The sequence below is a fragment of the Ochotona curzoniae genome, unplaced genomic scaffold, assembly GCF_017591425.1.
Source record: "Ochotona curzoniae isolate NIBS_2020 unplaced genomic scaffold, NIBS_Ocur_1.0 scaffold_4683, whole genome shotgun sequence".
In the NCBI taxonomy this organism is placed as follows: domain Eukaryota; kingdom Metazoa; phylum Chordata; class Mammalia; order Lagomorpha; family Ochotonidae; genus Ochotona; species Ochotona curzoniae.
In genome coordinates, this window is record NW_024467121.1 from 3,172,017 (window position 1) to 3,185,062 (window position 13,046).

Here is a 13,046-nt window from a genome sequence, read left to right on the forward strand (position 1 = left end):
ATGAGAAGAACTAAAACGTGACAAAAACGTAACTATATATTGATCAAAGGATCCATTCAATAAGAATATATAACAATTTAAATATATTTACATCTAATGTTGCATTACCTAATTTTATAAAACAAACAGTATTAGACCTAAAAGGAGAGATAAAGCTCCAAGACAATTATAGTTAGGGATTTCAATATCCCATTTTCATCAATGAGTAGATCACACAACACCCATACAATCGAGTATTTGATTTAAACTATACTAAAGACCAAAAGGACTTAGCAGACACTGAACAGAACACTGTGCAATACACATTATTTTCATCAAATCATAAAACATTTTCTAGTTCAGACTATACAGTGAGCCACAAAACAAATCCCAACAAACTTTCAAAAATTCAAGTCATACAATGCACCTTTTTGACCATGACAGAATAAAATTAGATGGCAACAACAAAATGCAACTCTTGAATGTATACAAATATCCAGAGACTTAAAAACATGCTCCTGAATGAACAATAGGCTACTGAAATCAAAATTTTAAATTTTCTTAAAATAAACAAAAATGGGAAAACAGCATATAAAATTTAATGGGATACAACAAAAGCCTCGCTGAAAAATAAGTTTATATATAGCAACATCAAAAAGTGAGGGGATGGCATGGGACATATATTTCCCATAACTGTTCATTTCCAGTCATTCTCTAATGGAGTCTTTATGCATGAGTCCATACTGGATCCACTTCAGATTCCAACTTCCTGTCTTTGCAGACCCTGGGGAGCAGCAAGTGACAGAATTTTTTGAGACAAATGTGGTGTCCAAATTTTTCTCTTTATCATCTTCCTTTGTAGCTGTAAGCCTAGGGATCACCTACTATTAAAACAGCTACATCATCAGATGGAAGGACCAGAATCCCTCAGACAATATTCAGGGCATAGCCATCTGGAGATCTGTCTGATCGAGAAGTGAAGTTGGACACTGCATACAAGACAGTAAACTTCTGTTAAGACACTGGGTTTTGGGAGATTTTGTTAAAGAAGTTCATTTACTCTGACCAAATAATGGGATTTGAACAGATACAACCACATGCATTCTAGGGATCTAGGATTCTCGGAACAATGGAAGAGAACATAAGAAAGAGAAAGTTCAGCAACAGAGGCAGAAAAATGCAAGAGGAGAAAATGAGTTTATTTCCTGGGTCAGCACCTCTGAAGTTTCTACTCTAAGAAAAATCACTTCATTTGTCTATAGCAATGAGGACAAGATGGACAGCTTAGAAACCTATATGGCTACTTATCTAAAAATGTAAACAGAAAAGATTACAAAGAATAAGTTTGTTATCGTATGAAAAATGAAGAAATCAACAGTGATAACATGGCCATGTAAAATGCTTAGTACAGTATAAGATTTGATCCTGAAGATAACTTAATGAAAAGGTTTGGTCTACAGAAACCCAGAGAAAACACTCAGGGGAACAGGATGAGGTGAGAAATATCTTCCCTCAAAGAAGTCAAAGAAGCTGAAATTGGTTTCAAAAACAGAGCAGTTCATATTTTTATGCATGATTTTTAATACCCAAAACTAAAGATGGCATAGAAAACACTTCGAAGCTATAAGAAACACATTCATTTCTTCACTTCCTATCACAGGAAAGTAGTCACTCACTAAAGATTTGCTGAGGAAGTGAAGGTGAGTGACTACTTTCCTGTGATAGGTACCAAGGCATAGAACTGTGAACAAAACATTGTGCCATCCTCTTCAAAGCTCGTTAAGTAGGAGGCAGCATTGTGGCACCATGGGTTAAGCCACTGTTTGCAATGATTGCATCCCATATAAATGCCAGTTCAAGTCTCAGCTGCTCTATGTTATCCACATCATTGCTAACGCAGCAGAAGATGGCCCATCCAAATGGGATGTTTGAATGAAGTCCTGGCTTCAGCCTAGTTCAGTCTGAGCTATTGAAGTCATCTAGGGAATGAACCATCAGACAGAGGATCTTTTTCTCTCTGTTTCCTTCCCTCTCTTAACTCTGCTTTTCAAATAAATCTTTTTCAAAAGACTGAAGATGAAGAATTATGATATAACTCCCTATGCAACTGGTTCTCCTAATGGCAGCTGTTCAGTTTACTTTCACTCAAAAATAAACATAGCCAAGGCCAGAGGAAAAAAAGAAAACCATTTCCCTCCCTGTATAATTCCGTCTCCCTAAATTGTATTTTAGCAACCAGAAAGGGGCAAACTGACTGAAGAAAGAGAAAATTCCAAGTCTTTAACAGACCATGACAAAAATAGGGCTAAATAATTATTTCCAAGAAAATGAAATTACTTTTTTATCACCATCCACTGAATGGCTTTCCCTTTTGTCCCTTGTAAGTCTATAATAGCACTAGTTACAGAATGCACAATTCCTGACAATAGACAAAACAACCCAAAAAAATTAGTCTCCTGTGTGCAAAATAACTTTCATAACAATGGGCAATTCACGGCTGCTCTCCCTAGACCTCTGCAGAAGAGAATACCTACTGGTGCTAGCTAATTATGCAAGCAAGCTGGAAATTGTGTGCTTAATGGAAAGACATTCCCCCTAAAGAATAGTCGAGATGAGCTGGAGGCTTCACATACAAAACAACAGAAGAGCAATGAGAGAACAAACACAGGGGCATACACGTGGGCATTCTCATTAGCACGGTGCTGCTGACCACGCTGCTCACACACATAAAGGAGCTGTCAAACTCTCGGCCATGGAGAAGATACCTTCCATCATTAGAGAACCAGCCCCCGTGCTGATTCATGAGTTTCGTGACCATAGGCAGACTATTGATCATCCTTACACTGAAGACCACACTCACTTTGTGATGTAAAGATGGTCCATGTCAGTGAGAGGTGAAGAGAGGGAAAGACAAGCTTTTCAGACTGATAGGCACATCGATTAAGGAGATCACCAACTTTCCAAGGGCTAGAGTGGAACAGAACCAAGTTTATTCAGTCTTATTTTCCTTGTGCTCTTTGTCCAAAAATGTTTGGAATTCGAGTTCCTTGGGGAAAGCTTCAGAAAGAGCCTCGTAACATCCATATAGCAAACAAAACTGTCAGCTTGGTCAAAACAACATGAGATGCCATCTGTCATGTGTGAGCAACCATCAGTCTACCTCAGATTCTAGTGAATTTAACACATAAAGGGAGGAACATTTGCAAGAGTGTCGGCTCCAGCTGTTCTACAGGAATGTGGGAGTCCTAGTATTTTCTATGGTCCATGAGTCATTTAATGCAGGCTTAAAGGGGCTGGCACTGCGGTGCAGCCATCCATTTGGGTGCCAGTTTGAGTCCTGGCTGCTCCTCTTCAGATCCAGCTCCCTGCTAATGAACTGGTAAAGCAGTGGAAGATGGTCCAAGTATTTGGGCCACTCTACACACATGGGAGAATAGGAATGAAGTATTTGGCTCCTGGCTTTGGCCTGGCCCAGCTCAGGTCACTGCAGCCAAAGGGAAATGAACCAGTACATAGAAGATTTCTCTCTCACTCTCTCTCAAAGAAATAAAACATTAAAAAGAGAGAGAGAGAGAAAGAAAAAGACGGCTTTAAAGAGCTCAGAGCCTACTGGCGATGTTCACATTGGTCAACCACCTGCACAAAGAGAAAGACAGAACCACAGCAGCACAGAGTCGTGAAGGGCAGGAGACGGATCAGGTGCAGCAAACAGAAAACATCACCGGGAATTGCTTTCCATGCTTTGGGTTCATCAGTCGGATTTTAAGGAAAAGATAATGAAAATCTAAATAGGGCCATCTTTTTGTCACATTCCAAGGTAACCTATAGGATTGAATTGTCAAACCAGATGAATTCAAATCAGAGTCCTAATTTAATATCAAATGTTCCTAACATTTTAAAGGAGTCTTGATGTCAAGACACAAAAAGCACAGACTTGTTACATAAAGAGGGATTCCATGGTCCTGTCCTCCCACAAAGAACTTGGCTCAGATCGGTAAATTAGGCTGCTATGTGAAGTTCATGGGGGTTTTTCATACTACAGGAAGATTCTGACATGAAACCTTTTCATTACATACACAGGAAGATGCATAACGCACCTGTCATTCTTCAGGGATCTTCTGGATCCTGGCTCCACTAACTATAAACACTGCTTTAGTCTGTGATCAGCCTGCAGGGGACATTCAATGAAAACTGTCTCATCCTCCAAATAAATATATATCCTAAGTCTATGTACCCCAGGGTTCTGCTGGGAATCAGGTTAGATAAAGTTATTTGCCTTGATTTATTTTCTGCCTCTCCCCACCCCCAGCCTCCCATGTGCCCAGAGAAGGGATCACAGCATTTAATGCCCTCCTCTCACCAGCAGTAACCAAGAGTGTGCAGGGTGTGTGTTACGTGAGCACATACACACACAAAACCTCTGGGCCTTCCTTGCATAGGACTGTCATGAGGAAATGAATGTAACTCTTATCCTGATACAATCTTAGCACTCTGTCAGGTAAGCACATAGTAAAATGACAATTATAGTCCCTCAGCATTCTCAGGGAATCACTTTAAAGTACCAACTACAACGGAATTGCTGTGCAAATAGTTGCTATTTTATATGGTTAAACAAGATCACTACAAACACTTTTAAAATACATTGAATCCTTGGCTGTGTAAGTACAAGGAATCAGAACCCCAAAGCAAGCAGGCCAATTGTTATTTCATCTGAAAGAAATTACGACCACATGTCCCCCTCCCCCTCTCCGCTCCTCCCCACACACATCTTTCACCCAGTACTGTTAGGCCACAAGCGCAAGAAGCCTGGAGATTTCAGATTTCCTCTTGCACAGGTGGCAAGAGAAAATGTAGTGGACTGAGGAATACACAAGATTTTAAGCATGGCAAGGGCTGTGGGGGAGAACCACAGCTGCAACTGGGGTGGATCCATGAGCCTTCAAAAATCACAGGCAAAGTTTCATACAAAAGTCCACTGTCTCAGGACAGGGTCCAGAACATGATCGGAAGTCTCTGAAAGGATTGAGAGCCTGTAGAAGGTCATCCAGGAAAACCACATCGTGATTTTATTTTAAAAATGTATGTGTTTTTATTGATTTGAAAGGTGGAGAAACAAGGAAAGAGCAAGAGTGCACTAGAGAGAGAGAGCAGAGACAGACAGAGGAGGGAGGGGAGGGGAAAGGGAGAGAGAGGGAGCGAGGAATAGAACAGGGAGTGAGGGAGGGAGAGGAAGAAGGAAAGGGAGAGAGTAAGTGTTTATACCTGTTGGCTCACTTCCCAAATACCTGAAACAGCCAGCACTGCACCAGGTGAAGCCCAGAACTCAAGCCTGGTCTCACACACAGGTGGCAGTGATGCAGGTCCTTCGGCCATGCCTTGCTACCTCCCAGGATGCACACTAGCAGGAAGCTGGGTTGGAAGCCGAGCAGCTGGGATTGGATTTGGGGGCCCGAAGCAACATCTAAACCACTATGAAATGGCTGTCATTAAATATGTTTTAATGAACATGAACTGAAGAGCCAACTCTGTGGCATAGTGTGTTCAGCTGCCATCTACGATGCCAGCATCCCATATGGGCACTGCCCTGAGTCCTGGCTGCTCCACTTTCAATCCAACACCCTACTCATGCACCTAGGAAAACAGAGGAGGATGGCCCAAATGCTTGGGTCCCTGCACTCATGTGGGAGATGAGGAGGATACAACCTAGCTCAGATAGCCATTGCCGCCATGTGGGTACCAAACCAACACATGGAAGATGAATCTCTCTCTCCACCTCCTACTGCCATCTCACCTCTGTGCAATGCTTTCAAATAAATAAATATTGTTAAGAGATAAATGTCTCTCTTCCTCTCTGTATATCTGACTTGGCAATAAAAATAAATAAATCTTTAAAAAAAAAAAAACGAACAGATAACTGTGGATTGGAGGACAGATACTACGAGTGCCGCGGTCAGAGTGCAGCCCTGCTCTCTGGTTTCCACTTTGTCCAGCCTCCTCATGCACATGAACTTTGCTGAGCTCCGGGTCAGGCCTTGAGAATAAAAAACATCTGATTTTGCAAATGATTGTAAAGATGCTGCAAAGCCATTTTGAATATAAGACACTTATTTTAAATTAAATGTGCTGAGTGAAACTCACCCTTTGCTTTTGTCAGGTAAAGCCTTCAAGCCATACTGCAGGTTGCTGCATCTCTTTGTCAGCTGAGGTGACGGCTTCGCCAGCTCTGTGCTGTTTCAAGAGGAGATTAAAAAACATGTTTTAAAATGAGAACTTATGAGATATTGTTAACAAAGACAAGATTTAATTGATAAAACGGGTATCCAAATGAAGTCTCATTTTCATTCCGTTATTGGATTTCTCCATGAAAAAGGAAATTGATATTTTCACCTCTGACAGGTCTAAATTCACATTCACACACACACACACACACACACACACACACACACATACACAATGTAGTCAAAGAAAAGGAACTCTATTGAAAACGCCTTCCAAGGTTTCATATTCTGAGGTTAGAATTTCAAAATGAACAGGTTCTTGCACAGCTTTAATGACTGTGCATGTAAAGATGTAAAGAGCCTTTACTTTTGTAAGACGCTGCCACAGTGAAAAGTGTGCAAACATAAGAGATCAATAGTTTTCTCCATAGGGAACACTGGGTAAACCTGCCTTTCATTATTATCATCATGTTCCTTAAGCACCTGACAATGCTTTCTCAGAAAACTGGAAGCAGAACCCATCTAAACCAGGCAGGATAAGGCCATGGGTTATGGAGTCAGGCCTCACAGATACAGGCTGTTACTTACTGAACCACGCCAGGCATACATATCCACATGTTTATCTAAAGTGAGGATGGAGTTGTTACTTCCTAGTACTATTGTATAAGATACGCATCCTACCAAAAGCACTTGGCCCTAGGCCTCAGACACAGGGCTGCTAAAAAAAAAGACTCTCATTTTTTTACATGTTAAAAATAAATAAATAACTTTGACACTATTAATGCACTTATTTAATCTCATATTTTTATTAAGATTTCTTTTTTATTGGAAAGGCAGATCCACAAGGAGAAAAAAATTTTATTTTAAAAGAATTATTTTATCTTTATTTGAAAGGCAGAGTTACTCAGAGAGAGACGGAAAGAGATCTTCCATCTGTTGGTTCACTTCCCAAATGGCTGTGACAGCAAAAGCTAGGCTGTTCCAATGCCAGGAGTTAGGAGCGCCTTCCAGATCTCCCGCATAAATACAGGGGTCCGGGCCCAGCGCGGTGGCGCAAGTGGTTAAAGGTCCTCGCCTTGCACGCCCGAGATCCCATATGGGTGCCGGTTCTAATCCCGACAGCCCCACTTCCCTTCCAGCTCCCTGCCTGTGGCCTGGGAAAGCAGTCGAGGACAGCCCAAAGCCTTGGGAACCTGCACCCGCGTGGGAGACCCAGAAGAGGCTCCTGGCTTCGGATCGGCATAGTATCGGCCGTTGCGCTCACTTGGGGAGTGAATCATCGGACGGAAGATCTTCCTCTCTGTCTCTCCTCTCTGTATATCCGCCTTTCCAATGAAAAAAATAATAAAAATAAATCTTTAAAAAAAAAAAAACAGGGGTCCAAGCCATCTTCCACTGCTTTCCCATGCTAGAAGCAGAGAGCTGTCTTGGAAGTGGAGTAACCAAAGCATGAACCAGCTATTATACAGGATGCTGCTACCACAAACAGAGACTTAACCTACTAGACTACAGCACCAGCTCCCACTTATTTAATCTTAAAAGCATTTGCTTTAGGATGTTATATGGGCTTGAGGCCAAGTATAGGATGACTAGCATAGAGAGGTGGAGAAACACACACAGGCCCTTTTAATTCCATTTTCCAACAACTTTGTGAAGTACCCTAGCAGAACTGTCAACTGTGATCAGCATAACTGAGACAGACTGGCTTAGCATGGAAGTGAGTACCAAGGGTTCCTATACACACCTAGGGTTGGGAAGACCTCTATGAGACAGTCACTTAGGCAGGGATTCCCATGACAAGCCCAGTGTGCAAAGGCCTCAGCTGGCAGCAGCTGGAATGTTAAGTAACTGAGATGAGGAGAGTGCTATCAAGGATTTGGAGGGGTACTCAAGGGTCTAAGCGCACAGGCTTGGGAAACCGCATTACTCCAATAATGAAGGGACATCAACGTTTCATTTAGGCCCTGTTGCGATAGTGTAGCAGCTAAAGACCTCGCCTTGAATGCACCAGGATCCTATATGGGCGCTAGTTCTAATTCCAGCAGCCCCACTTCCCATCCAATTCCCTGCCTGTGGCCTGGGAAAGCAGTCGAGGATGGCCCAAAGCTTTGGGACTCTGCACCTGCATGGGAGACCCGGAAGAGGCTCCTGGCTTTGGATCGGCTCAGCTCCAGCCATAGCGACTGCTTGGGGAGTTAACAATCAGACAGAAGATATTCCTCTCTCTCCTCCTCTCTGTGTATCCACCTTTCCAATAAAAATAGATAAATCTTTAAAAAGAGTTTCATTTGAAAGGCAGAGAAACAGAGATCTTTCTCTCCTTTGGTTCACTCTCCAAATTCCTGAAATATCCAGAACTGAACTATGTCAAAACCAGGAATCTGCAACTCAAACTAGGTCTCCCATGGTAAGTGTGGTGGGGGCTGGAGGAAGAAGGCAGAGAGATAGGCAAGGACACTGATGACTTGAACTACCATCTGCTGCTTTCCAGGCTGCACTTCAGAAAGAAAATGAAACTGGGAGTGGAGCCAGGTCTTCCAAACAAGTACATTGGTCAGAGCATCCCAGATGGCATCTCCATTGCCACACTAAATTCCTTTGCCTGGTGTATGTTTTTATAAGCGCAACCAGTGGGCCCAGCGCAATAGTATAGCAGCTAAAGTCCTTGCCTTGAATGCGTCAGGATCCCATATGGGCACCAGTTCTAATCCCAGCAGCTCCACTTCCCATCCAACTCCCTTCTTGTGGCCTGGGAAAGCAGTCAAGGATGGCCCAAAGCTTTTGGACCCTGCACCTGCATGGAAGACCTGGAAGAAGCTCCTGGCTCCTGGCTCTGGATCGGTACAGCACCAGCCATTGTGGTCACTTGGGGAGTGAACCATCAGATACAAGATCTTCCTCTCTGTGTCTCTTCCTCTCTATATATCTGACTTTCCAACATAAAATAATAATATATCTATATAGTGGGCACCTCCCTCTTGGGTTACCACTCCTATTGGAGAGCATGAAAACCAGGACGGGGGCAGGGGTAGCTGGACAGAAAGGCATCCACCAGCATATGTGTGGGTTGGACAGTGGAGTTGGTTGGGTTGAACTAGGCTTCAATGCCCATTGACATGTATGAGAACTGAATGGGATATGGGACAGACTGGACTAGTCTGCTGTACATACTGGCAAGAACCAGAACCAGGACAGGGGGCAGGCCTGGTAGGGGTTATTGTGGGTTGCTCTGAGTAGGCTGCAACTCCCACTGGTTTATGTGAGGGCCAAGCGTGTGCTGGGCAGAGTCAGGCTGGACTGCAACACCCATTGGTTCCAATGGAAAACAGGGCTAGAAACAGAACTGACCCAGCAATTACAACCACCAGCTGATTGGGGCGATGGATTGTGCCAGGCCCTGTACTTCAAGTACACACAAGAATCTGATCTGGGATCACCTCAGACAAAGTTTCTTTGGAGATTTCCCCAATCAAACTGCTGAACTCAGAACCCTAACCATGAAGAGAAGTGCAGGTTCCATGGTCTGACCATGGAGTGCAAGTGCCAGAGCCATGCCTCCTCAGAGGCTCAGATGCAGCAGTGGAGAGTATAACTAGGTGCACATGGAGGATATGACAGTCTATCAGAACCTGCAGAGGACACCTGGCACCACAACAGAGGACAGAACAAATCAATCAACTACCCAACTACCCCAGCCATATGTTGGCAGTGAAAAACTGGGCAAACAGAGACTCTAAGATGGACTATGTCAATCAGTGGATTCTGCAGCGACTTCTTCATGCTTGGAATGGCGAGACTGGCAGCAATTCATTACTGTTGAACTATAAAAACCACTTGGGCAAGACCCTCAGAGCATACCCTACATAGGGGACCTGGGATGGGTGGAAGGATGAGTGGGGCTTCTCCCTTTTTCTCCCCTTTACCCCCAATACAGAAAAAAATGGAAATAATAGTCTTACCCACTTTTCTGTAGCCCTTGAATCTTTGTGCCCTAATTAACTATGCAGATTGTAAAAAAAAAAAACAGAATGAGCGAAAAAATAAAAATAAAAAATACAAAAAAGTTCAACCAGTGCACACACTGTCTGGGAAGCCCACACACCATCAACCAGTTACTCGATTAGAGGCTTGCCATCAATTCTCAACCACTTGGGGGAAGGGAATTCAGCAAAGCAGCTGAAGTCAACATGTGGGGTTGTCCACATCCCATGCTGGAATGCCAGTTTGATTCCCAGCTACTCTTGCTAATCCCCACCCTGGGAGGCTTGAGTCCCTATAGCCACACGGCTGACTCAGAATTATGCACTTTGGCTCTAGCCTTCTCCAGTCCTGGCTGTTACGTGCAATTGGAAAACGAACTGATGTATGGAAGGTCTCTCTTTCTCTCTCTCTCTTTCTGCCCCTCCCTCCATGTCTGTCTTTCTTCTACACATTAAAAAAATGCCTTTAGAATTTTAAAGAAAAGAAGTTCACTAAGCCACTTTGCTGCGAAACGAATCCAGAGGAGTGGGAAAGTTAGGAAGCTGGCATAAGATTCCAGGATGACAATTTACTGTACTAGTTAGAACAGAATAGACTATGATGTGATAATAACAGCTGTTATTTATTTGTTTTTGATTCAACTGATGCAACTCAGTAACTTTGTATTACAACTGGAAGATTATACATCATAGAATCTTAATGGTTTATCATAAGAAAAGTGTTTTTGACTATAAATGATAAAATAGTTTGTCCTTCATTGCTTTTCAATCAAAAGTTGGTTTCTTCCCCATGAGATGCCCACTGTATGTCTGCCTTCAAAACTGTGTCCCATGCAGTTTAGGGATTGTGATAGTTAATTTTGCCTGTCAACCTAACTGGTACAAAAGATGCTCAGACAGCGAGTTATGCCTGTGAGGATGTTTCCACAAGAAATCAGCTACTGACCAGGAAGACTAAGAAGAGCCACCTTCTCTGCTGCAGGTGAGTCCCAACCAATCTGCTAAGGCCCAGAATAGAGCAACAAAGCAGAGGAAGGGAGAACTTACCGCCCCTTCTGGAACCAGGTCTTTGGCCCTCACTGCTGGCATTCCTTATTCTTGGGCCTTAGAACTTGAGTGAGCACCAGCTGCTCCTTGGGCTCCCTGGCCTTAAGTTTGTCTGAGTTACACTGCCAGCCTTCCTGGTTTTCCAGCATGCAGACAGCAGATCAAGAGACTTCTCTGTATCATTAGAAATCTCTCTGTACACAGCTTGAATACCTCAAATCTAAAAGTCCAAAATCTGAAATGCTCCAAAATCAAGAACTTTTTGAGAGCTGACATGATGCCACAAGTGTAAAATTCGGCATCATGAGGCTTCTTTCATGCATAAAATCATTAAAGAGACTGTACAAAAAAGCCATTATGTGCATAAGGTGTACTTGAAACATCAATCAGTTTTCTAGTTAGATCGAGTTCTCTATTCTAAATATCTCATTATGTGGGAAATGCAAATATTCCAAAGACCTGAATGCCAAGCACAGAAATAGGATATGTAACATATGTAACACACATATATAAAAGAATATATGTATATATATTCTTTTGATTGCATTTCTCAGGAAAACCCCACTGACACAGGAACTCTTATTACTTCAGTCTGGAGGTACCTTTATTTCAACAGCCTGCTACCATAACTGCTGTGGCAGAACAAAGGGCCAGAAGTCTCACTCTAACTTTGAATGTTTTGATCCACAGATAAAACATGTCACCAGGAAAGACCAGTCACATGCCCACCTGACTACAAGGTGGGAATCAGCAATGAGGACTTGTCTTTGTATGCCCAAGACTCCTCTCTCTGTCTGCAGACAGGGATGCTGGATATTGGAGACTGCACCACACTGGCATCCGTCTTCTGGAGGAAGGACTGACAGGTCTTCAAAATAAATTGGATGTGGAAGGTAACAGAGGAGGAGGTGAAAAGGTAAAGATACAACCACAACAGATTCATAATTAACTCTCCAATATTTCTCCAAAATGCTTCTCGCAGACACTAGGTGCAGAGTACAGATGGGCTTACAAAAGCCCTCTTAATCCTGAGATGATTTTTCTCCCCTGCAACGTCCTCCCCGCCTCCCTCTTGTTCTGCCTACCTACTTCACCTCCTCTGCTACCTGAATGTATTATCGCACCTTCCAAGGACTTGTTTATTTCTCATTTGCTGTGTATTTTATTCAGGCAGCAGCGTTAATGAAGTGAATTACCAAGCTAGCACTGCTTTGAATCATGATGGCTTTCAATACCGAATTGTGAAACTGTGACAAGCAAGCACCACTAGCATCACATCTCATATACCATTCCTTAAACTGCAGAATTCAGAATAAGTTTGCCCATCTCAAAATCACACAAGATACATGGAAGGTAAATGGGAACACTGGGGTAAAAGTAGAGATGACAAAACGCAACAGGTGGAAAAAGGGTCGGGGGGAGGTCTTGGGAATGCCATGAAGGCCTGGGCATTGAGGCTCTACTCTGGTCTTTGAGCCTATGAGTATCCTTTTTAAAATCTCTTCCTGAGAAAATAGTTATAAGGATCAAATGGGATGTGTATAAAAATGTCACTAATAAAGATCAAATTCCTATTCTGTTAAACCCATCACTGGTAGCCTTTCCCAGAATCGGTCTCTATGACCACCTGCAACAAGTCACCGAGGTGAAAGCTTTAGACTTTTTCTTTTCTGTGCCTCTCCCATCCCCTCTTCACTCAAACAGCTTTCTTCCTATGTCTCAACAGCCATTCAAAATTGCTCTGGAAAGAGGGAAAGAAGAAACCATCTCAGTGTGCTAAGGGAGGAATTCACCTGTGGAAAAATCCTATTTGAGAGGCCAA

At 42.9% G+C, this 13,046-nt stretch overlaps 1 protein-coding gene across 1 annotated transcript in view; it reads right to left on the bottom strand.

Annotated features, from left to right (window-relative positions):
- The window catches only part of ST8SIA6 (ST8 alpha-N-acetyl-neuraminide alpha-2,8-sialyltransferase 6), a 123,048-nt gene that overhangs the window by 55,821 nt on the left and 54,181 nt on the right, over nucleotides 1-13,046 (bottom strand). Inside the window, exon 3 of the mRNA XM_040967946.1 lies at nucleotides 6,118-6,207. Coding sequence (XP_040823880.1) covers nucleotides 6,118-6,207 — 90 coding nt within the window. The remainder of the gene's footprint in view (nucleotides 1-6,117; nucleotides 6,208-13,046) is intronic.